The sequence below is a fragment of the Catharus ustulatus genome, chromosome 10, assembly GCF_009819885.2.
Source record: "Catharus ustulatus isolate bCatUst1 chromosome 10, bCatUst1.pri.v2, whole genome shotgun sequence".
Lineage (NCBI taxonomy): Eukaryota > Metazoa > Chordata > Aves > Passeriformes > Turdidae > Catharus > Catharus ustulatus.
This window is the reverse complement of record NC_046230.1, coordinates 24,929,485-24,949,485: the sequence shown is the minus strand read 5'-3', so window position 1 is coordinate 24,949,485 and position 20,001 is coordinate 24,929,485. Positions and strand designations below refer to the sequence as shown.

Below are 20,001 nucleotides of genomic sequence, written 5' to 3'. Positions count from 1 at the left end.
AGCATGCATTTTCCACAAAAAATAGAAGTTTGATGGAACCAAACAGAGTATGGAGAGAGCCTCTTTATTTCAGAGCTGCTCCTGGAGCCTTTGCAGGTATGAAAGGCAGCTCCCGAGGAATCATTTTATGTCAAGAGTATATTTTAACATTTAATAGCGTGTTCCTAACGGGTGTCTGTGTCCCACCCACCCTCCTCTTCCCCTTTCCCTGGGACAGCTGTTTGTAATTCCTCATCATTCCCAAACTCCTGCCAGTCCCGGGCTCCGTCCTGCTTCAAGGTTCGGCTGAAATGCGGAGAATTCCGTGTGACAGCCCGGGGCTCCGCGGCTGCCTCGGCCCCGCTCCCGGCACGGGCCCGGCCCGAGGGATGCGCTCGGTGGGACCTTCCCGGCTCTCATCCCTGCACCGGGTCCTGCCCGGCACCGCCGCTCCGTGAGGGGCCAGGGGGAGCCGGGATGGGCTCAGTGGGAGCCTCCCTTCCCTCGTTCGTGCCCCGGGTTCTGCCCGGCACCGTGAGGGGCCGGGATGGGCTCGGTGGGACCTTCCCGTCCCTCATTCCTTCCTCGGGGCTCCTTCCCGGCACCGCCGCTCCGTGAGGGCCGTGAGGGGCCGGGATGGGCTCAATGGGAGCCGGGATGCGCTTGGTGGGAGCCTCCCTTCCCTTACTCCTTCCCGGGGTTCCTGCCGGCACCGCCGCTCCGTGAGGGCCGGGAGGGGTTCAATGGGAGCCTCCCTTCCCTCATTCCTGACCCGGGGCCGGGACGGGCTCGGTGTGGCCTTCCCGTCCCTCATTCCTGCCCCGGGTCCTGCCCGGCACCGTGAGGGGCCGGGACGGGCTCGGTGTGACCTTCCTGTCCCTCATTCCTTCCTCGGGGTTCCTGCCGCGGCGCCTGCGCGGGGCCCCGGAAGAGGCGGGAGCGACCCGGGGCTGGAGCCGGGAGCGGGCCCGGAGCCGGAGCCGCAGCCGGGGCCATGCTCAGGGTGTTACGGGCCGGGCTGGCCCCGGGCCGCCCGCGGCACATCCAGGTACCGGCGGCGGCACCGTGAGGGGACGGCGGCCGAGGGAGGGGAGCGAGCCGGGAGCGGCGGGGATGGAGGGCGGAGGGACAGCCCCGGACGGGCCGCAGCAGCTGCAGGGAGCGGGCGGGCAGCGGTCACACGGGTGGGGACAGGGAACGGAGCGAGCAGCGGGGCGGGTGCGGGGCTGTGGGAGAGCTCCGAGGGGACCCTGCAGGGCTGTGGGAGAGCTCCGAGGGGCCCTGCAGAGCTGTGGGAGAGCTCCGAGGGGCCCTGCAGAGCTGTGGGAGAGCTCCGAGGGGCCCTGCAGAGCTCACTCGGCTGGAGGTGACCGGCTCGCCATGGATTGACAGGGAGCCGTAGGGAAGCGGTTTGGCAGTTTAGCCATGGGCGCTTTGAGTGCCAGGATAAATCACGTTGAAAAAGGCCTCTAAGACCAAGAGTCCAAGCTGTGCCCGATCCCCACCTTGTCCCCAGCCTTGAGTGCCATGTCCAGGAATTCCCTGGACACCTCCAGGGATGGAGGCTCCAAACCTCCCTGGGCTGCCCCTTCCAAACCTGGCCACCCTTTCCGTCTTTCCGTGGGGAAATTCCTGCTGGTGTCCAAGCTGAGCCTCCCGTGGCACAGCCCGAGGCCGTTTCCCTTTTTCCCATTCCTCATGAGCTGTGCTGGATCCACTCCCGGCTGACCCAGTGCCCTTCTCCTGCCCTGCAGCTCCTGCTGACCTCCTGCAGGCGCTGCTCCTCGGGGGTCCTTCCCAACGAGAGGATCAGGAACATCGGCATCTCCGCTCACATCGACTCCGGCAAGACCACGCTGACCGAGCGGATCCTGTTCTACACGGGCAGGATTGCACAGATGCACGAGGTCAGGCTGAGCCCCAGCAAGGATTTGTGCACCTCCATGCTGTGCTGCCTTTCCTGTCTGTGTGAGGGATGGTGCTCAGTCCATAAGCATTGCTCCTGCACGTGGAATGGGTTGGGTGGGAAGAGAAATGAAAGCTCAGCCATCCCACCCCCTGCCGTGGTTGGAGCAACCATCCATAGCTCAGGTTGCTCCAAGCCTTGTCCAGCCTGGCCTTGGACACTTCCAGGGATGGGATATGAATTATTAGCAAAATAAACTTCTATTTTTTCTCCTAAGGTGAAAGGTAAGGATGGAGTTGGAGCTGTCATGGATTCCATGGAGCTGGAGCGACAGCGGGGCATCACCATCCAGTCTGCAGCCACCTACACCATGTGGAAGGACACCAACATCAACATCATTGACACCCCAGGTGAGGGCAGCTGGAACCTGGGGAGTGCTGTTCTCATGGGCACAGGGCATGTGCTGCATCCTTGTGTCCCTGGCTGGGACAGAACATGGAGGGATGGGCCCAAACTGACAGGGTTAGGTGGGGTGTTGGGGAGGAATTGTTCCCTGCGAGGGTGGGGAGGCCCTTGGATCTCTGGCAGTGCCCAAGGCCAGGCTGACAGGGCTTGGAGCACCCTGGGATGGTGGATCCCAAGGATCCCAAGGCCAGGCTGACAGGGCTTGGAACACCCTGGGATGGTGGATCCAAGGATCCCAAGGCCAGGCTGCCAGGGCTTGGAGCACCCAGGGATGGTGGATCCCAAGGCCAGCCTGACAGGGCTTGGAGCACCCTGGGATGGTGGAAGGTGTCCCTGCCATGGCAGGGGGTTTAAGGGATGGGATTTAAGGTCCCTTCCCAAACCATTCCATGACTCTGAGCTCCATCACTTGATCTGATGGGACTCAGTGTGATTCCCTTGGCTCCTTTCCATTTTTCCTCATTTTTATTTGTGTTTGTTATCCAGGCCACGTGGACTTCACCATTGAAGTGGAGAGGTCTCTGAGGGTGCTGGATGGAGCCATCCTGGTGCTCTGTGCTGTGGGGGGTGTCCAGTGCCAGACCATCACTGTCAACAGGCAGATGAAGCGTTACAACGTCCCCTTCCTCACCTTCATCAACAAACTGGACAGGATGGGCTCCAACCCGGCCAGAGCAGTGCAGCAGCTCAGGTTTTTTGGCATTTACAATTATTTCTGAAATTCCATTCCCTTGCCAGGTCATTAGGAACAATTTTAGAGCAGCCTCTTAGTTTTCCCTAGATCCTGGTGCTGCTGCAATTCCAGCAGGGAGGTGACACAGGGGTGGTTTGGATTCCTGGAGGTCCTGCTTGCTCCCTGCCTAATTGATCCATGGGATAAATTCATTAATGCTCATTAAGGGAGAAGCAACTCTGTTAATCAAGCAATCAATCTCAGACTGGTTTCTCCTGCTGCCTTTCCCGTGGGAGTTGCTCCCTGGGCCTGCTGGGATAAAAGGTGGGATACAGAGCCCTAAAGCACAGCTGGGTGGTTTTTATCCATGCTGGCAGATTTGGGCACACCCAAAGGACAGGACACAGGGATTTTGTGGGAGGGGGATGTTGCTCAAACACCACCTGGAGCACACACATAGGAATGACTTTTTTCTTCAGTAATTTCCTGTTTTCCCCTTTTTCAGATCCAAGTTGAATCACAATGCAGCTTTTGTTCAGATTCCAATTGGGCTGGAAGGAAACTTTAAAGGAATCATAGATCTCATTGAAGAAAAAGCAATCTATTTTGATGGGGCACTTGGGTAAGTCCTGGAAATTTCTTCTTTTCTAGCTAGGAGCTGCTCTTTGCAGGAGGAATTCCTGCAGTTCCTCTTCAGAGATGAAACCCAGCTCTGGAAATTTGGGAGTGGGCTTGTGCTGGGGCTGAGGGTGCTGCACTGGGTGGGGGTGGCTGCAGCACCTTGGCTGCTGTGAGGGGGTGGTGCCACCCTTCCCACCTGCTCCATGATGGGATCCTGCAGTGTGGGATGAAGATAAGCTGTGGGTGAGGCTGTTGGGAAGTTTTCCTGATCCCTGCATCTCCTGCCAGGCGTGGGAAGGATTCCCCCACCTCAGAGATAACAGCTGCTGTTCACAGAGGGGTTTTCCTGGGATCCAGGGAAGGGTGGGGTGTTCTCAGGTGGAGTGGTCCCTGTGGGGCTCCTGGGGGTCCCTGTGGGGTTTCTGGGTGTCACTGTGGTCCCTGTGAGGTTCCTGAGAGTCGGTGGGGTCCCTGTGTGGGGTCCCTGTGTGGGGTCCCTGTGTGGGGTCCCTGTGTGTTGTTCCTGGAGTCACTGTGGTCCCTGTGGGGTCCCTGTGGTCACTGTGGTCCCTGTGTGGGGTCACTGTGTTCCCTGTGTGGGGTCCCTGTGGGTCACTGTGGTCACTGTGTGTTGTTCCTGTGGGTCACTGTGGTCCCTGTGTGGGGTCCCTGTGTTCCCTGTGTGTTGTCACTGTGGTCACTGTGTTCCCTGTGTGTTGTTCCTGTGGTCCCTGTGTTCCCTGTGTGTTGTTCCTGTGGGTCCCTGTGTGGTGTCCCTGTGGTCCCTGTGGTCCCTGTGTGTTGTCCCTGTGGTCCCTGTGTGTTGTTCCTGTGGTCCCTGTGGTGTCCCTGTGGTGTCACTGTGTTCCCTGTGTGTTGTCCCTGTGGTGTCACTGTGTTCCCTGTGTGTGCAGGCAGACCCTGAGGTTGGATGAGATCCCGGCTGAGCTGCGGGCCGAGGCTGCGGAGCGGCGCCGGGAGCTCATCGAGTGCGTGGCCAACGCTGACGAGCTGCTGGGGGAGCTGTTCCTGGAGGAGAAGGTTCCCACAGCTGCACAGTTAAAGGTACCCTCCTTGTGCTGCTGGTGCCTCCCCTGTGTGCCTGTCCCCTCAATAAATGTGTCAGGAGTTCTGTTTGCTGGAGTTGTGTCACCCCAGCTGAACTCCAGTTCCCCCCATTCCCAATCTGGTTTTGCTTTGCATTGGGGAGAATTCTGGTTTTGTGGGAAGCCCTTGTGGTGGGGGTGTCCAGGAGTGGAGCAGCCCAGGAAAGGCAGGAATTCCTTGGGCTGTGCTGCAGGAGGAGCTCACAGGGATGTTTTCCAGCTGGCAATCCGAAGGGCCACGCTGCAGAAATCCTTCACCCCTGTCCTCGTGGGAAGTGCTCTGAAGAACAAAGGGGTGCAGCCCCTGCTGGATGCTGTCCTGGAATACCTTCCCAACCCTTCTGAGGTGGAGAACTATGCTCTCCTCAACCAGGGGTGAGTGCAGCCAGCAGCAGCAGCAGTGTGCAGGGGCAGGGCTGTGCAGTGACCCTGCCTATGGCACTGCCTGGGCTTTAAGGACCCTTCCCACCCAAACCAGGCTGGCATTCCATGGAACAGTTTCAAAGCAGGGAACATTCCTAACAAGATCCACAATCCTTTACCACTGGTACCAAACAATGCCACCAGAATTTGGCACAAAGTCCCAAAGCTCCTCCCTCATTTGAGGGTTACTCTGGGCTGGGATTTTACCCAGTCCATGTTACATTTGGGCAGTGATGATCAGATAATTCCTTAGAACTGATGGCAGCCCTCAAGGCCAGGCCTGCCTAGAGGAGGGAGCACATCCCAAGTGTGTAAATAGTGTTTTATTCTTCTGGACATGAATCCCTGAGGCTGGAAAAGAGCTCCAGGATCATCCAAGCTGTGCCCAATCTTCCCTTTGTCACCCAACCCAGAGCACTGAGTGCACACCCAGGAATTCCTTGGACACCTCCAAACCTCCCTGGGCAGCCCCTTCCAAGCCCTCCCCACCCTTTTTCCATGGGGAAATTCCTCCTGATTCCACCCTGACCTCCCTGGCCCAGCCTGAGGCTGTTCCCTGGCAGCAGAGCCCACCCAGCTGGGTGACCCCCAACAGCAGAGCCTGTAAATGTTTAGAGGAGACTCCTGTGTTGATTCCTAACCTCATCTCCCTCTGATCCTGCCTTTAAGGGATTCTCAGAACCAGACCAAGTTCCTGTTGAACTCTGCTCGTGATGATTCCCAGCCTTTTATCGGCCTTGCTTTCAAACTGGAGGTGAGTCACTCTGCTCCTTCCACAGCTCCTGGAGAAAGTCCAGCTGGTGCAACCAAATCTTACCTACAGCAGCCTTCTAAATCACTTTATACTGAAAATCAGTTTATGTTTGACTTCAATTGAAATTCAGTTTATTTTTTAAAAAAGGCTTCAATCATAAAATGCACAAATGCTGCCAATTTGGAATTTTAGGGTGGGTTCTGGACCTTAAGTATTTCCTGATTTTCTTGGTTTAACCTTGAACATCTGGGGGGTTGTTGGCTTAATTTAAATATTTTCAGGGGACAAGTCTGCATTTGGAAACAATGGGACATGAGAGTCAGAGAGGGAAAAAGTGCAGATTTAAACAAATTACTTGTTTGCTATTTAGAGAGGAGCACTTGAGGATTTGTTTGGAATGTGGAGAATGGCTGGCCAGATTCCATGGTAATGTGTGTGTCTGTGGGGAAGGTTTGGGAGTAAAAAATTCATTCAGAAAATTGCCAAATTCCATTGCAGAGCCAAGTGAAAAAAAAAACCTTCCATTTCCATTTGTAGCAGTGCAGCTGGTGCTTGGAGGTGGTGCTGGCTCCCAGAATGACGAGGTTGTGGTGCTCTGTGCTTGCAGGCTGGCAGGTTTGGGCAGTTAACCTATGTCAGGGTGTACCAGGGCATGCTGAGGAAATCAGATTACATCTACAACACCCGCACCGGCAAGAAGGTCAGGGTGCAGAGACTCGTCCGCATGCACTCCGACACCATGGAGGTGAGGGCAGCCTGGGGAGGGCACTGCCTGAGCCTGGGTGGGTGAGCAGTGCCCCTGGGGGGATGGGTGAGCAGTGCCTGAGCCCCTGGGTGGGTGAGCAGTGACCCTGGGGGGTGGGTGAACAGTGCCTGAGCCCCTGGGTGATCCTGGGTGGATGAGCAGTGCCCCTGGATTGGTGAGCAATGACCCTGGGTGGGTGAGCAGAGCCCCTGGGTGACCCTGGGTGGGTGAGCAGAGCCCCTGGGTGATCCTAGATTGGTGAGCAGTGCCCCTGGGTGCCCCTGGATTGGTGAGCAGTGCCCCTGGGTGATCCTAGATTGGTGAGCAGAGCCCCTGGGTGCCCCTGGATGGGGTCAGCTCTGCCCCTGGGTGCCCCTGGGTGGGTGAGCAGTGCCCCTGGATTGGTGAGCAATGACCCTGGGTGGGTGAGCAGAGCCCCTGGGTGACCCTAGATTGGTGAGCAGTGACCCTGGGTGATCCTGGATTGGTGATCAGTGCCCCTGGATTGGTGAGCAGAGCCCCTGGGTGGGTGAGCAGAGCCCCTGGGTGATCCTAGATTGGTGAGCAGTGACCCTGGGTGATCCTAGATTGGTGAGCAGTGCCCCTGGGTGATCCTAGATTGGTGAGCAGAGCCCCTGGGTGCCCCTGGGTGGGGTCAGCTCTGCCCCTGGGTGCCCCTGGATGGGTCAGCTCTGCCCCTGGGTGCCCCTGGACGGGGTGAGCAGTGCCCCTGGATGGGTCAGCACTGCCTGAAGCACAGGATGGTGTTTGCTTTTTAACAACTTTGCTTCTTGTCTGATCTCAATTTAATCCAAGCTGAGCCCTGCCTTTGAATAAAGAGGGAGGTTGGCAGGGCTTTTTATCCAGGCTGGGATTTTTAAAGGAGCTCAGTGTCAAGCTTTAAAACACAGTTTATGGATTTTCTGTAATCCTGTGGAGTTTGGGTGTGAGGGAAAGGCAGACTCAGTCCTGGAATGGTTTGGGATGGAAGGGACCTTAAGGATCCTCCAGTGTCCTGGGCACACCTTCCACTGGTCCCAGCCTGGGACACTTGCAGGGGCAGGCAGAGCTGCTGTGCTCCCAGTGCTGTGTGAGCAGAGTTTCTCCCCCCAGGATGTCAGTGAAGTTTATGCTGGAGACATCTGTGCCCTGTTTGGGATCGACTGTGCCAGCGGGGACACGTTCACAGATAAAACCAGCACTGCCATCTCCATGGTGAGCCCCCCTGCCCTGCCTGCCTCAGGCACTGGGGTCACTGGGATTTTGGGATCTGTAATCATTCCCTTCTCCCTGGCCACACAGGAATCCATCCACGTCCCTGATCCCGTCATTTCCGTGGCTATGAAGCCTTCCAACAAGGTAGGAGCCTCTGCTCCCTGAGTTCCCTCCTTGGCTGCTTTGGGGTCTCAAGGAACTCTCTAAGCACTGTCTGGAAGTGTTTTATCCCAAATATCCAAGATTTCAGCCCTTGGATAACCCAGGAGTGAGCTGCATGCTGTCACTCAGCCAGAAACATGAACTCAAAAGAAATAATTAACACTTTAATCAAGAGTTACAAAATCCACAAAATAACCCCAAAGAGCAGAAATGCTCAGCAGTGCATGGGAAAACTTGAGGCTTTTTTCTTGCAGTGTCTCCTGGATGTTGAGTAAATCTGGTTTTGTGTTTCAGAATGACCTGGATAAGTTTTCCAAAGGCCTGGGTCGCTTCACCAGGGAGGATCCAACCTTCAGGGTGCACTTTGATGAGGAGAGCAAGGAGACCATTGTGTCAGGGATGGGGGAGCTGCACCTGGAAATCTATGCCCAGGTAATTGGGGAACAATTCCATGGGCTCTGCTTGTTTCTGCTCCTCCCATCTCCTTTTCCTCCTCTCTATTCCTTCCTGCTTGTTCCTGCTCTTCCATCTCCTCTTCCTCCTCTCTATTCCTTCCTGCTGCTTAGGGAAAAGCTGAACTTTTAAATCAACTGCTGAAGGTTCTTTCTCTCCAGTGGTTCCATTCTGAAAGCTTCTAAAAGGAAATTTTTGCCTGGATTTTGGTTCAAATCCATTAAAAATTTATTAAACACTACACTTTACTCTAGCAGCTTTTGCTTGTAATAATTAATAATATCCAATTTAATTAATTTCTACAGGAAAATCCTCTGTTTCTGTGGTTTTGAGTGTATCATTCCCTAATAAAAGCTGGGGCAGGGAGAAAGGAGTAGTTACAGGGATTTGTTTCATTCCAGTTGATGTCTGTGTTTTAATCTTAACACAAAAAAAGTATCTTAAATATTGACAGAATGAAGAAAAAGTGATTTTTTGTGCCTTGAAAAACTTGAATTTTAATAACATAATTAATGCTGTTTCCTTTTCCTGCACCTGAAGCTGCAGGTCTTGATGTGAAATAATTTGTTAATTTAAAAATAACAAAGAAAAGCCCCAAAATCAATCCAACCCCCAGCCAAAAAAGTGCTGAATCCTGATGAAGTCACTAAATAATTCCCCCTAAGCACTGTGGTTTTTTTCCTGCAGAGAATGGAGAGGGAGTATGGCTGTCCTTGCACCATGGGGAAGCCCAAAGTTGCCTTCAGGGAGAACATCTCTGCCCCTGTGCCGTGAGTATCCTGCTGGGAATCGTTCCTTTGGAATCCTCAGGTCAGAAACACCCAGCAAAGTTTCATTTCATGTCTTGTTCTGGTAGATCCTCACTCCATCACCTTCTGTGCCTCCTCCAGGGCTGCTCAGGGGTTCCTTGGTCCTGGCCCCTGGCACTGGGACACCCGGGCCCCTCGCTGGGGGTGCCACAGCAGGGTCACCTGCCAGGCCAGCACCTCCTGTGGGACACAGAGCACATCAACACCCCCTAAAACAGCAACTGCCCCCTCTGAACAGCCAGGATTTCCTTCATGCAAATCCCCTGCCAGGCCAGCACCTCCTGTGGGACACACAGAGCACATCAACACCCCCCAAAACAGGACCTGCCCCCTCTGAACAGCCAGGATTTCCTTCATGCAAATCCCCTGCCAGGCCAGCACCTCCTGTGGGACACACAGAGCACATCAACACCCCCTGAAACAGGACCTGCCCCCTCTAACCAGCCAGGAGTTTTCTTCATGCAAAACCTGGGAATTGAACCCAAGGCAGTGGTGGGAGTGCAGAGCTGGGGCTGGGAGGGAGATCCCTGCATTGTTACACTCAAGGGTTTCTCTTCCCAATTTTCTGGGGTTTTCCTGTGAAAACACCTGCTCAGATCCCACAGTGGTGCTGGAGAGTAAATGCTGTTCTGGGAGCCAGTTCCTGCTGGGGGTTACTGGGATTGCTGGAATTCAGCTGAGCATCCAGAATTTCCCTGCCCACTTTGGCACTGGGATCAGTTCTGAACCTCAGCCATGCCCAAGAAAAAGCCCCAAAGAGCTGGAAATTGCTGCTAATGCTGAGACAGGCAGGGATGGGGACCCTGAGCTCACCCTGCAGGGTCAGATATGTGTCTGAGCTGGTTAAAACACACAAAAAAGGATTTTTAGGAATAAAATTCTTCACCTGGGACACCATGTCATGAATTAGAATCACATAGTCAAACTGGAGATCTTCATCACTTCTTTTCTGGAAAGACAGGATGAAAAGGGGTGGAAAAAGTGATTCAGTTCTCTGTGGTTATCACAAAAATTCCCTGATGGGTTTCACATAAATCAGGATCACCAATGAAGCAAGTGGAGCTCAGGCACTGTAACAAAATCACAGCTCCTGGTTTGAGTTTCTGTGCACTCCAAAACTGCACTGGAGACACTGAATGGAAAACTTTAAACTTCTAATTCCTGCCTTACAGAGACCAGAGCTGTCAGGAATTCTTTGGGATGGGAATACCCAAAAAATCCCAAATAAAATTTGGATCAGGACACTCCAGAGGCCTTGCAGTGAGTGACAGTCAGGGATTCTGAGTGACAAAATAAACCCTGGCCTTTGGAAGAGACTCTTTTCCTGTGTTTTTCAGGGAAAAGGGGACAAAATTATCAAGGAGAGATGGGTTAGTTAGTAGTCATTTGTTTCCTTTATCCTTAAATTTGTTAGGGGTTGAAAATTTTAAAGCTCTTGCAGCCCTGCAGCAGCTGTGAATTCTCTAAAATGCCATCAGAGGGAGCAAAACACTCACAAATCCTGCTCCCACAAGGAATTCCTGTCTTTCCTTCAGACCCAGAACTTCTGGGAATTCACTGTCTGCTCACAGGGGCAAAACCTGGGCAGCTTTTGGTTTTCTAAACCCTAAATCCTGCTGCTTTTTCCTGGCTCCTGGGGAAAATTGCCTTGAATTTAAAGCTGGGTTATTTATATCTCAGAATCAATTTTGTCTAATAGAGCACAGCAAAACTGGGAGGATCTGTAGAATCCTGTTAATTTAATTAATTCTCCTTGCCACTGCTTAGCTCTTGAATACTTTCCAGGGCAAGCCAAGGCCAGGCTGGGTGTGCTGGAGCTCCCTGGGCTGTGGAGGAGTCCCTGCCCATCCAGGGGGAATGGGATGAGCTTTAAGGTCCCTGCAGCCCAGCCCAGTGTGGGATTGTGTTCCTGCTGGGAACTCACCACTTGCTTCACGTGTTTAACTCCAGCAAGGTTGAACAAGGTGTTCTCAGTGGAATTCTGCCAGCTCACATAGCCAGAGGCCACCCAGGCCAGCTGGTAGATGGGCTCCAGCTCTGGGGGAATGTTCCCATGGCTGTCTGCAACCAAAACAAACACTGGCTGTTCCAGAGAGCCCTTAACAGAACATTATCACCTCCCACAGGCCTTGTGCTGAAGTCTCACAACTTTCCACAGGCTTTGGAAGAGCTGCTCCATCACCACAGAGCTTTCCTCCCCCTTCACACAATCCTGGAATGGTTTGGGGTGGAAATGACCTTAAATCCCATCCAGTGTCACCCCTGCCATGCCAGGGCCACCTCCCACTGTCCCAGGCTGCTCCAGGCTCCATCCCAAGCTCCTGGGACACTGCCAGGGTGTTCTCCTCCACATTTTTCTCTCGATATAAATACCAGGGCTTGCTCTGAGGTGAGAGCAGCCCCTGGTTGTACATTTGGGGTGTTGGATGTGCTGTGCCAGGACAGAGGGAGCAGGAGGAGGTGACAGTGCCAGCTGCTTTCCCAGAACACTCAGAATCAGGAATAAATGCAGTGGCTGTGAGTGCAGACCCCCAGAAAGGGGAGGGGAAGGGCTGAGCCCTGCCCCAGCCCTGGGCTGTACCTGGGATGTTCTCAGCCACCAGCTCCTTTTCCAGGCTCCTGATCCCATTGTAGAACTCCTGATCTGCTTCCTCAGTGCTCCTGAGCTCTCCTTGCACTGTCACCTGCACATCTGGAGCACAGCTCTTGCTGCCCAGGGGATAGAGAACCTCAGCAGTGCAGCTCACAGTCCTGCCCTGTTGCAGAGTTAAGGGTGTGCATTATTATCTGAATCATTACCTGATGGAATGTGTGTATAGCCAGGGTCATCTGCACTGCTGAAAATGGGATTTTTATGTAGTTGCTGTTTCCTGGTCCTGGGGAGAGTTGTGATTATTTAGGACAAGGTTAAACTCCTGGCATTCCTGTGACTGTTTAAGGCTGGGATTTGCTTTCTGCAGTGATGGAAGGGGTGCAGAATGTCCCTTGTCCTTGTCATCCCTGCAGCATTGTCTGCTGGTGTAGGGCAAGGTTCCACCTGCTCAGTGGTTCCTTTGGGTTCAAATTCAGCCTTTTTGGGGCCTGACTGGCAGTACAGAAAAATCAGGAGCAAGATTCAAGGTATGAAGTGCTGTGTCCCCAGAGTGTGGATTTAGACTCACTTTGTCCAGCAGATCTTCCAGCTCCAGCTCCAGGTAGTACTTGTGCCCAACACCATCAATGTCCTAAAAAAGGGACAATATTAATGACATTTCTTTTGGCAAATGTTGAATGGCTGCATCCTGGACAAAACCAGAGAATGCCAGGATGGTTTAGGTTGGAAGGGACCTTAAATCCCATCCAGTGCCCTCCATGTGCAGGGACACCTCCCCTAACCCAGGCTGGCCTTGGACACTGCCAGGGATGGGCACTCTGTGCCAGGGGTGGGCACTCTGTGCCAGGGCCTCTCCACCTCCCTTCTATCCTTGATCAGCCCTGAACTGCCAATTTTGGGCTCCTGGGTGCTTCTGTCCCAGAATTTGCTGCTTGGTTAAACACTCCCCTAAAAGCCTCCAGTGCCTCCTTCTATCAATTTCATGTTGCAGGTTCTTATGAACTGGATGATGCCCTGGATTTTTTTTGGCTAGAAAGAAGGGAGCAGCTGGGGTTTGCTGTGCCCTTGTTTGGGGAGGGGGTTTGCTGTGCCCTTCTTGTGCCAAGTTTGTTGTGTCCCAGGAGTGCCAGCTGTCCCTGCAGTGCCAGGTTTGCTGTGTCCCTGCAGTGCCAGGTTTGTTGTGTCCCTGCAGTGCCAGGTTTGTGGTGTCCCTGCAGTGCCAGCTGTCCCTGCAAACCCCGGGCAGGGCTTTGCTGTGTCCTGGCACTCTCAGAGCACCCAACACCCTCCTCCTCCTGCCTGGGAGGTTCCTCCTGGCCCGGTGCCGTGCCCTGCCCTGGGCAGGGCTCCCTGGGCTCTGCTGTCACCGCAGGTGACACACAGGGCGTGTTTGACATCGCTGACCCACCATGGTGACACCGAGCTCCCAAAGGGACACGGGCTGGAAAGGACTCGGGACATCACCCAGCCCGGGCAGGGTCACCTGGAGCACGGGGGGGTTGGGATGTCCCCAGAGGGGACACTGCACACTCTGTGTGCGGCTCCCTGGGCTCTGCCCTCTCCGTGGCCGTGGTACCGGGCTGGGTCCCGGTCCCGGTTTCTGTCTTGGGTCTGGGTTCCCATCCCGGTTCCCCTGCTGGGTCCCGTCTTGGCTCTGGGTCCTGGTTCCCCTGTTTGGTCCCAGTTCCGTGCTCGGTCCCCGTTCCCATTCCCGTGCTGGGTCCCGTTCCCGTGCTCAGTCCCAGTTCCCGTGTTGGATTCCAGTCCCGGATCCCATGCTGGGTCCCGGTTTCTGTCTTGGGTCTGGGTCCCGGTTCCGTGCTCGATCCCGGTTCCCGTTCCCCTGTTGGGTCCCGTTCCTGTGCTCGGTCCCGGTTCCCGGTTTCCCGTTCCCGTGTTGGGTGCTGGATCTGGGTCCCGGTCCGCGTTCCCCTGTTTGGTCCCGGTTCCCGTGCTGGGTCCCAGTTCCTGTTCCCGTGCTGGATGCTGGATCTGGGTCCCGGTCCCCGTTCCAGTTCCCGTGTTGTTTCCCGGTCCCGGTTCCCCTGTCCGGTTCCCGTTCCCGTCCCCGCCCCGCTCACCTGCCGCCGGGCTCTCCGCACCTCCCGCAGCCCCAGCCCGCGGCCGGGGCCGCCCCGCAGGTAGCGCAGGTAGCCCAGGGCCAGCGCCCCGGCCCGGGTGGCCGGGAAGTGGCTCGGGGGCAGCTCCATGGGCTGGGGCAGCTCCATGGGCTGGGGCAGCTCCATGGGCTCGGAGCCGCTTCCTCCTCGGGCTGGAGCCGCTTCCTCCTCCCGCAGGAAGCGCCGGGCGGGGCCGCAGCTCGGGATCCCTGCCGGCAGCGCTCGGAACAGCCTTGGGTTGTACTGTATTATAATCTATATATATGTATATTGGCAGTAAATCCTTCCCCAGACGATGGGGCCGGGGCTCCGGCTTTCCCCGCTTTTCCAGGGGATTTGTGGCTGTCCTGTCCCTGGAAGTGTCCAGGTTGGACAGGGCTGGAGCAGCAATAGCAGGAATTGTCCCTGCCCATGGAGTTGGAAATTTGAATTCACTCCCAGCCCGAGCCGGGGTTGTCTGAAAGGCAGAGTGGGGATGTTTTCCATGGAGAGCTGTGCTTGTGTCACAGTAACACAGTGTCTGGGTTTAGGTTTGAGTTCACCCACAAGAAGCAGTCGGGAGGAGCCGGCCAGTACGGCAAAGTGATCGGAGTGCTGGAGCCCCTGGAGCCAGAGGACTTCACCAAGCTGGAGTTTGAGGACAGAACCATTGGCACAAACATTCCCAAGCAGTTCGTGCCCGCTGTGGAAAAGGTACAAAGGTTACTGTGTGACACAGAAAATCCTGATTGCTGTTCTTTTCCTGCACAGCCACCCACATGGAAAGGCTGCTCCTGTGGCTCCAGTGCAGCAGGCTCACAGCTGTGTGCTTTTGCTTCATGTCTTGCATTCCTGGGGTTTCCAGTTAATTCAGGAGCTGCTGTTTTCCTTGGTGCTGTGTGCTGGTTCTGTTTCCATTGTGAGAGCCTCCTGCTCAAGCTGCTTTTTCCTGGCTTCTTCTGCTTGTGGTCCCACAATTCTCCTTCCAACCCCAAAATATGTAACTTCTCTGAGGCCAGTTATGGAGGGAACTGTAATTAAGCTGCATTTTTCTTCAGTTCCCAAATTCCCTTTCTTTATCTCCTCCCTGACTGCCCCACTGTGTAATTTATCACACACAGCTTTAATTAACCTACCAACATCTTGGGATTCCTGTAATAACCTACAATTATTCCTTCATTTTTCCATGGTGCAACACTTCAAGATTTTTGCCAAATCCTGAAAAAAAACATTCTTAAAGGAATCTTGTTCTCCAGGCAAGAGAGGTTTGCAAATCCTGAGGCTGCTTTTCCTTGTTCTTTCCTTGTGATTTTTGTTTGTGAAATCAATCTGAGGTGCCAAGGAGTGGCAGTGCAGAGGCTGCAGGTCCCTGGGGGTGACTGAGGTGTTGTTCCAGGGGTTCAGAGATGCCTGTGAGAAGGGCCTGGTGTCAGGACACCGCATCTCCGGCGTGCGCTTCGTGCTGGAGGACGGCGCCCATCACATGGTGGATTCCAACGAGATCTCCTTCATCAGGGCAGGAGAGGGGGCCCTGAAACAAGGTACAGCTCCTCCTGGAGGGCTTCTGCTGCCTGCTGTCCCCCCAACAATCAATCCTTCCTTTCCCTCCTTCCATCCATTTATCCATCCCTCCCAAAGCCTTTTGCCCAGTTTTGTGGAGCAGAACATGTACAAGAGTTTCTAGAATTCCTGAGAGAGGCACAACAATTCCTGAGTGCTGTTTGCTGTGCATTCCCTCTCTCCCCAGCCATGGAGAACGCTGCAGTTCGAATCCTGGAGCCTGTCATGGCCGTGGAGGTGCTGGCCCCCAGCGAGTTCCAGGGCGCCGTGATCGCGGGAATCAACCGGCGCCACGGCGTCATCACGGGCCAGGACGGCTCCGAGGGCTACTTCACCCTCTATGCTGAGGTGTGTGCTCACCCTGCTGCTCATCCTGCCTTCCTGGGGGGTGTGTGTGTTCATCCTGCTCTCCCTGGGATGTGTGTCTGTGTGTGTGTGTGCTCACCCTGCTCTCTCTGGGCTGGGGGCCTGCTCTAGGGCACATCTGGGGTGAAAACTCTGAATGGGGAGCAGAGAGAGAGAGGGAATGGGGAGCAGAGAGAGAGGGAATGGGGAGCAGAGAAACAGATCAGAGCATTCCCTCCTCCATCTGGTTTGGGGAAATATTTCCTCAGAGAGAAATATTTATTTAACAGGCAAAGCACTCCCCAGCACAAAAATGAACAATATTAAACAGCAAAACCTCTCACTGCTCCAAAGAGATGGCAAATTCAGAAGAGTCCCTCTCATGGGGTGCAGCCTGGCTCACTCAGTCTGGTTTTAGGTTTTTTAGTGCTGGGAAATGTCACAGCCCAGGTGAGCCAAAGGTGTGAGTTCCCAGTGCTCCTCTGGGTTTTCGGTCCAGAGCAAGTTCAAACAATTCCAAGAAAAAGGTAAAACAAAACAGTCCAGGGATCTTCTCTGCCTCAGCTGGCCAGAAAAACTAACCAAGAGTGGAGGAGAGCTCCCTCCTGCTGCCCAGTGCACACAGCCCAGTCTGTGTGAGGGATGCAGGGCAGTCCCTGATAACAAACTCTTCTCTCCCCTTCACTCCTGGAACCAGTCCTAAAGCTGCACAACTCATTATTCAACACCAACAGAGCAGATGGTTGGGGATAGAAGCATCATGAAGTCACCCCAAGCCAGCTGGATTCTGTTCTTCCCCTCAGTTTTATGGGTAGTGTTGTAGCTGGGCTCAGTTTCAGTGTTCCTTCTTTTATATCCCTCCTAAAAATGACTGGAAAGGATCACTGAGTGTTTTCCTGCTGAGTGGGGGGCTCAGGACACCCCCACCCCTCTGCTGCCCAAATAATCCATGGAGGAATGTCTGGAGAGAGCTCACACCTTGCTGCTTGGCTCATCTCTGAATTTGGGACATTCCAGTTCCTGGTGTACTCAGACCCTCAGATTTTTGAGGTTTCTTGCTGAAAACACACTGCAGATATAAATTAATTAAAATAACAGATACTTTACAACAGCAGGCCATTAAATCAGAGCTGTTTAGAGACAGCACTGACTCTTTATGTCTTAATTGGGATTAATTAGCTGATAATGATGGAAAAAAACCTCATTATGAACAAATGTGTTTGGATTTTAGGTGCCACTGAACGACATGTTTGGATATGCCACTGAGCTGAGGTCTTGCACAGAGGTGAGTCCTCCTGCTCCTTTTTGTGTTTGGTTCTGTCACTTTGGGCTCACTGGATCATCCCAGCCATGGCAGCTGCAGCAGGGAATGAAATCAAATCAAAATCAGATCAAATCCAGGCAGAGCTGTGCAATTCCTGCCAAACAATTCATCCTCTGAGGAGTTTGGGTGGGATTGGAGGGGATCCCTTCACACATGGCCCATCCTCACTTTGTTTCCCCACCTCTGCAGGGAAAAGGGGAATACACCATGGAATATTCCAGATACCACCCCTGTTCAGCCAGCACTCAGGAGGAAATCATCAACAAGTACCTGGAAGCAACAGGGAGACTTCCAGCCAAAAAGGGCAAGGCCAAGAACTGAAGGGATTCCCCTGAACGGTTTGTCCCAGGTTTCTCCAAGCCCAGGCTGGCTGGGTAAGGTGGGATTTGGACTTGGAATTTTCTCATCAGACCTTTCCTCTGGGTGCTGTCAGCAGCACCAGGGGATCACCACAGGATTGCTCATGTGGAAATGTAACAAAGATGGTAAAACACAGCTGATGGTGTGCTTGAGATCTGGCTTAATCAAGAGCTATTAAAGTAATTTTATTTTTTACTTGATACATCTTTATTTGGAAATGTTAAACAGGAGACTGAGGTAAGAGCTGCTGGACAGGGACATCACTTGGCACGTGGTGCTCCAGCTTCCCCCCAGGAACAGATGGAATTTTCCTTCCAAATCCTTGGGAAATGGCACAGGATCCTCCAAAATCTCAAACCACTGGGCAAGGCCATCAGTCAGTGCTTGTGAAAAGCCATTTTCACTGGTGGCACAAGGATGGAGCTGGGCTGCCAAAGCTGGGACCAACATGGAATTGCTGTGTGGCTTTAATGGGCTGGGGCTGGACTTGGCTTTTGGTTAGAAATGCAAACCAAAGCTCCCTTTTCCCAGAATCTGAGTCCAGAGGGTGTTAGAAATCCAACCCCAAGCTCCCTTTTCCCAAACCTCTCAATCCAGCTGTTTGTTAGAAATCCACCCCCAGGATCCCTTTCCCCAGAACCTCTCAGTGCAGAGGCTGAGCTGCAGCTGATGTTCAGCTCAGCAATCACTTGACTTTGCTGACTCCAAGCAGAGACAAAACAAGGTGAGAAGATACTCCCATCATTCTGTATTTAAAATTATTCCCAGAATGTCCATGTTGGATTTTCCTCCCTCCTTGCTGCCCTACTGAGCTGAAAGTGTCTCTGCAGATTCCATAAGCAGGGAGTGAAGTTCCAGTTGAAACCCAGTGACATTCCTGGGGCTGCTGCTTCCCACCAGGAACAGCTGGAGCAGCCAGGCTGCTCCTCATGCAAGGATGGAAAATGATTTATGGAAACCTTGGGGGTTTGCCAGGGCCTGCAGCTGCTCAGGGATCCCAGGGGAGCTGTGGGGTGTCCCTGTGGTGCTGCCTTGGGACAAAAATCCCTGATTTCCTGGGGCAAAAATCCCTGATTTCCTGGGACAAAAATCCCTGATTTCCTGGGACAGAATCCCTGATTTCCTGGGACAAAAATCCCTGATTTCCTGGGACAAAAATCCCTGATTTCCTGGGACAAAAATCCCTGATTTCCTGGGACAAATCCATGATTTCCTGGGACAAAAATCCCTGATTCCTGCACATCCATGGCTTTGTTTTTGGGACTGCTCAGCTGGAATTCATTTCCAGAAAAGCCCTGCAGGTTCTCAGACATTTGGAAGTTTGCTAAAACAAGCAAATGTAGCACTTTTCCCGAAATTTGGAGATGTCTGATAAAAGCAGTGTCAACACAGGACAAGAAACTGAGTGGGTATGATTTTATTTGTGTTTCTGGGGTTTCTATTTGTGTTTCTGAGGTTTATATTTGTATCTCTGAGGTTTATATTTCTGGGGTTTATTTCTATTGATGGGCTATTTCTGTTTATGGGGTTTATATTTATGGGGTTTATATTTATGGGGTTTATATTATGTTATGTTTAGAGCAGTTATGATGTGAATTCTGCTGCTGAGTTCTGCCAGATGTGCTGGTTCTCCACAAACCTGGAAAAGAAACAACCCCCAAGAATTCTGCTGTATGATTTGAGGTTTTAGGCTGAAACCTTGGCCTAAAAGCAGCTTTTAAAGGGAGACTTTGCCTTAGAATTCCAACAGCTTTGTTCCTTATCCAGAAGCTCCTGTGAGTTCCTTTAGTGCTGAGTTTGTGAGCAGCTGTTCCAGCAGCCTGGTGCCTGATCCTCTACTCCAGCCCTGCAGAGCAGGTGGCAAAAACAAGGTAAGGAGACAAAAGCAGAGCCCCCAAGTGCCAAATCCATCATATTTTCTTGGCTTAATTAAAAAAAAATCAATCACCAGTTTCTTTAAGGACTGTTGGAGTTTTGCTCCCTGATTTTCCATTTCTGATGATGAGAAATGTTCTCCCAGCAGGAGGGTGTGGAATGCTGTTCCCTGAGTTTATTGGGTGCTGAGGGAAAAAGCTTCAGTCAGGAAATCAAATTTATTTGTGTAAAATGCTGGAATTTGGGAAGCTGACATCACCCAGCATAAAAACATGCAGGGAAAGCTGAAATCCTGGAGTTGTTGTTCCCAGTTACAGTGCTGGAGCTGCTGGGGACCCAGCTGGACAATCTGGTGACAAAGGACAAAGCCATGAGTTTGTAGAGGGACAGGACATGGCAGGAATCCCACAGGAGCTGTTCCCAAACATGGACATCCATCCCCAGAGCCTCCCTGGCCCTGCAGGTTTGAGGTGACAGAAATTTGGGAATTTGGGCTCCACAGCAGCAGAAAGAAAAGCCAGCCTCGACCCTGAG

The 20,001-nt window shown here is 53.3% G+C and overlaps 2 protein-coding genes across 5 annotated transcripts; one reads left to right on the top strand and one right to left on the bottom strand.

Moving 5' to 3' along the window:
• Positions 1 to 929: 929 nt before the first annotated feature.
• GFM1 (G elongation factor mitochondrial 1) lies at positions 930 to 17,787 on the top strand. The gene is made up of 18 exons (XM_033068428.2): positions 930 to 1,027; positions 1,734 to 1,886; positions 2,163 to 2,295; positions 2,837 to 3,041; positions 3,529 to 3,645; positions 4,559 to 4,709; positions 4,971 to 5,125; positions 5,843 to 5,927; positions 6,535 to 6,672; positions 7,786 to 7,887; positions 7,975 to 8,031; positions 8,344 to 8,481; positions 9,190 to 9,272; positions 14,555 to 14,717; positions 15,400 to 15,544; positions 15,751 to 15,911; positions 17,140 to 17,193; positions 17,422 to 17,787. Exons 1-18 carry the CDS (start codon positions 974 to 976, stop codon positions 17,551 to 17,553), a joined length of 2,226 nt encoding a protein of 741 aa, XP_032924319.1. The 5' UTR covers positions 930 to 973; the 3' UTR covers positions 17,554 to 17,787.
• On the bottom strand, positions 9,279 to 14,298 carry LXN (latexin). 4 transcript variants are annotated; one of them, XM_033068433.2, is made up of 7 exons: positions 13,986 to 14,294; positions 12,473 to 12,535; positions 11,893 to 12,067; positions 11,236 to 11,372; positions 10,198 to 10,260; positions 9,590 to 9,695; positions 9,279 to 9,488 (listed from the first exon to the last, which is right to left on the bottom strand). In XM_033068433.2, the coding sequence occupies exons 1-7, from the start codon at positions 14,148 to 14,150 to the stop codon at positions 9,340 to 9,342; spliced, it is 858 nt and encodes a 285-aa protein (XP_032924324.1). In that variant the 5' UTR covers positions 14,151 to 14,294; the 3' UTR covers positions 9,279 to 9,339. The 4 variants fall into 4 exon arrangements, 3 of the variants coding, with proteins under 3 accessions (XP_032924324.1, XP_032924323.1, XP_032924325.1); XM_033068432.2 differs by having other exon boundaries at positions 9,299 to 9,695; positions 13,986 to 14,292; XM_033068434.2 differs by lacking the exon at positions 9,590 to 9,695 and having other exon boundaries at positions 9,299 to 9,491; positions 13,986 to 14,289.
• Positions 17,788 to 20,001: the final 2,214 nt, after the last annotated feature.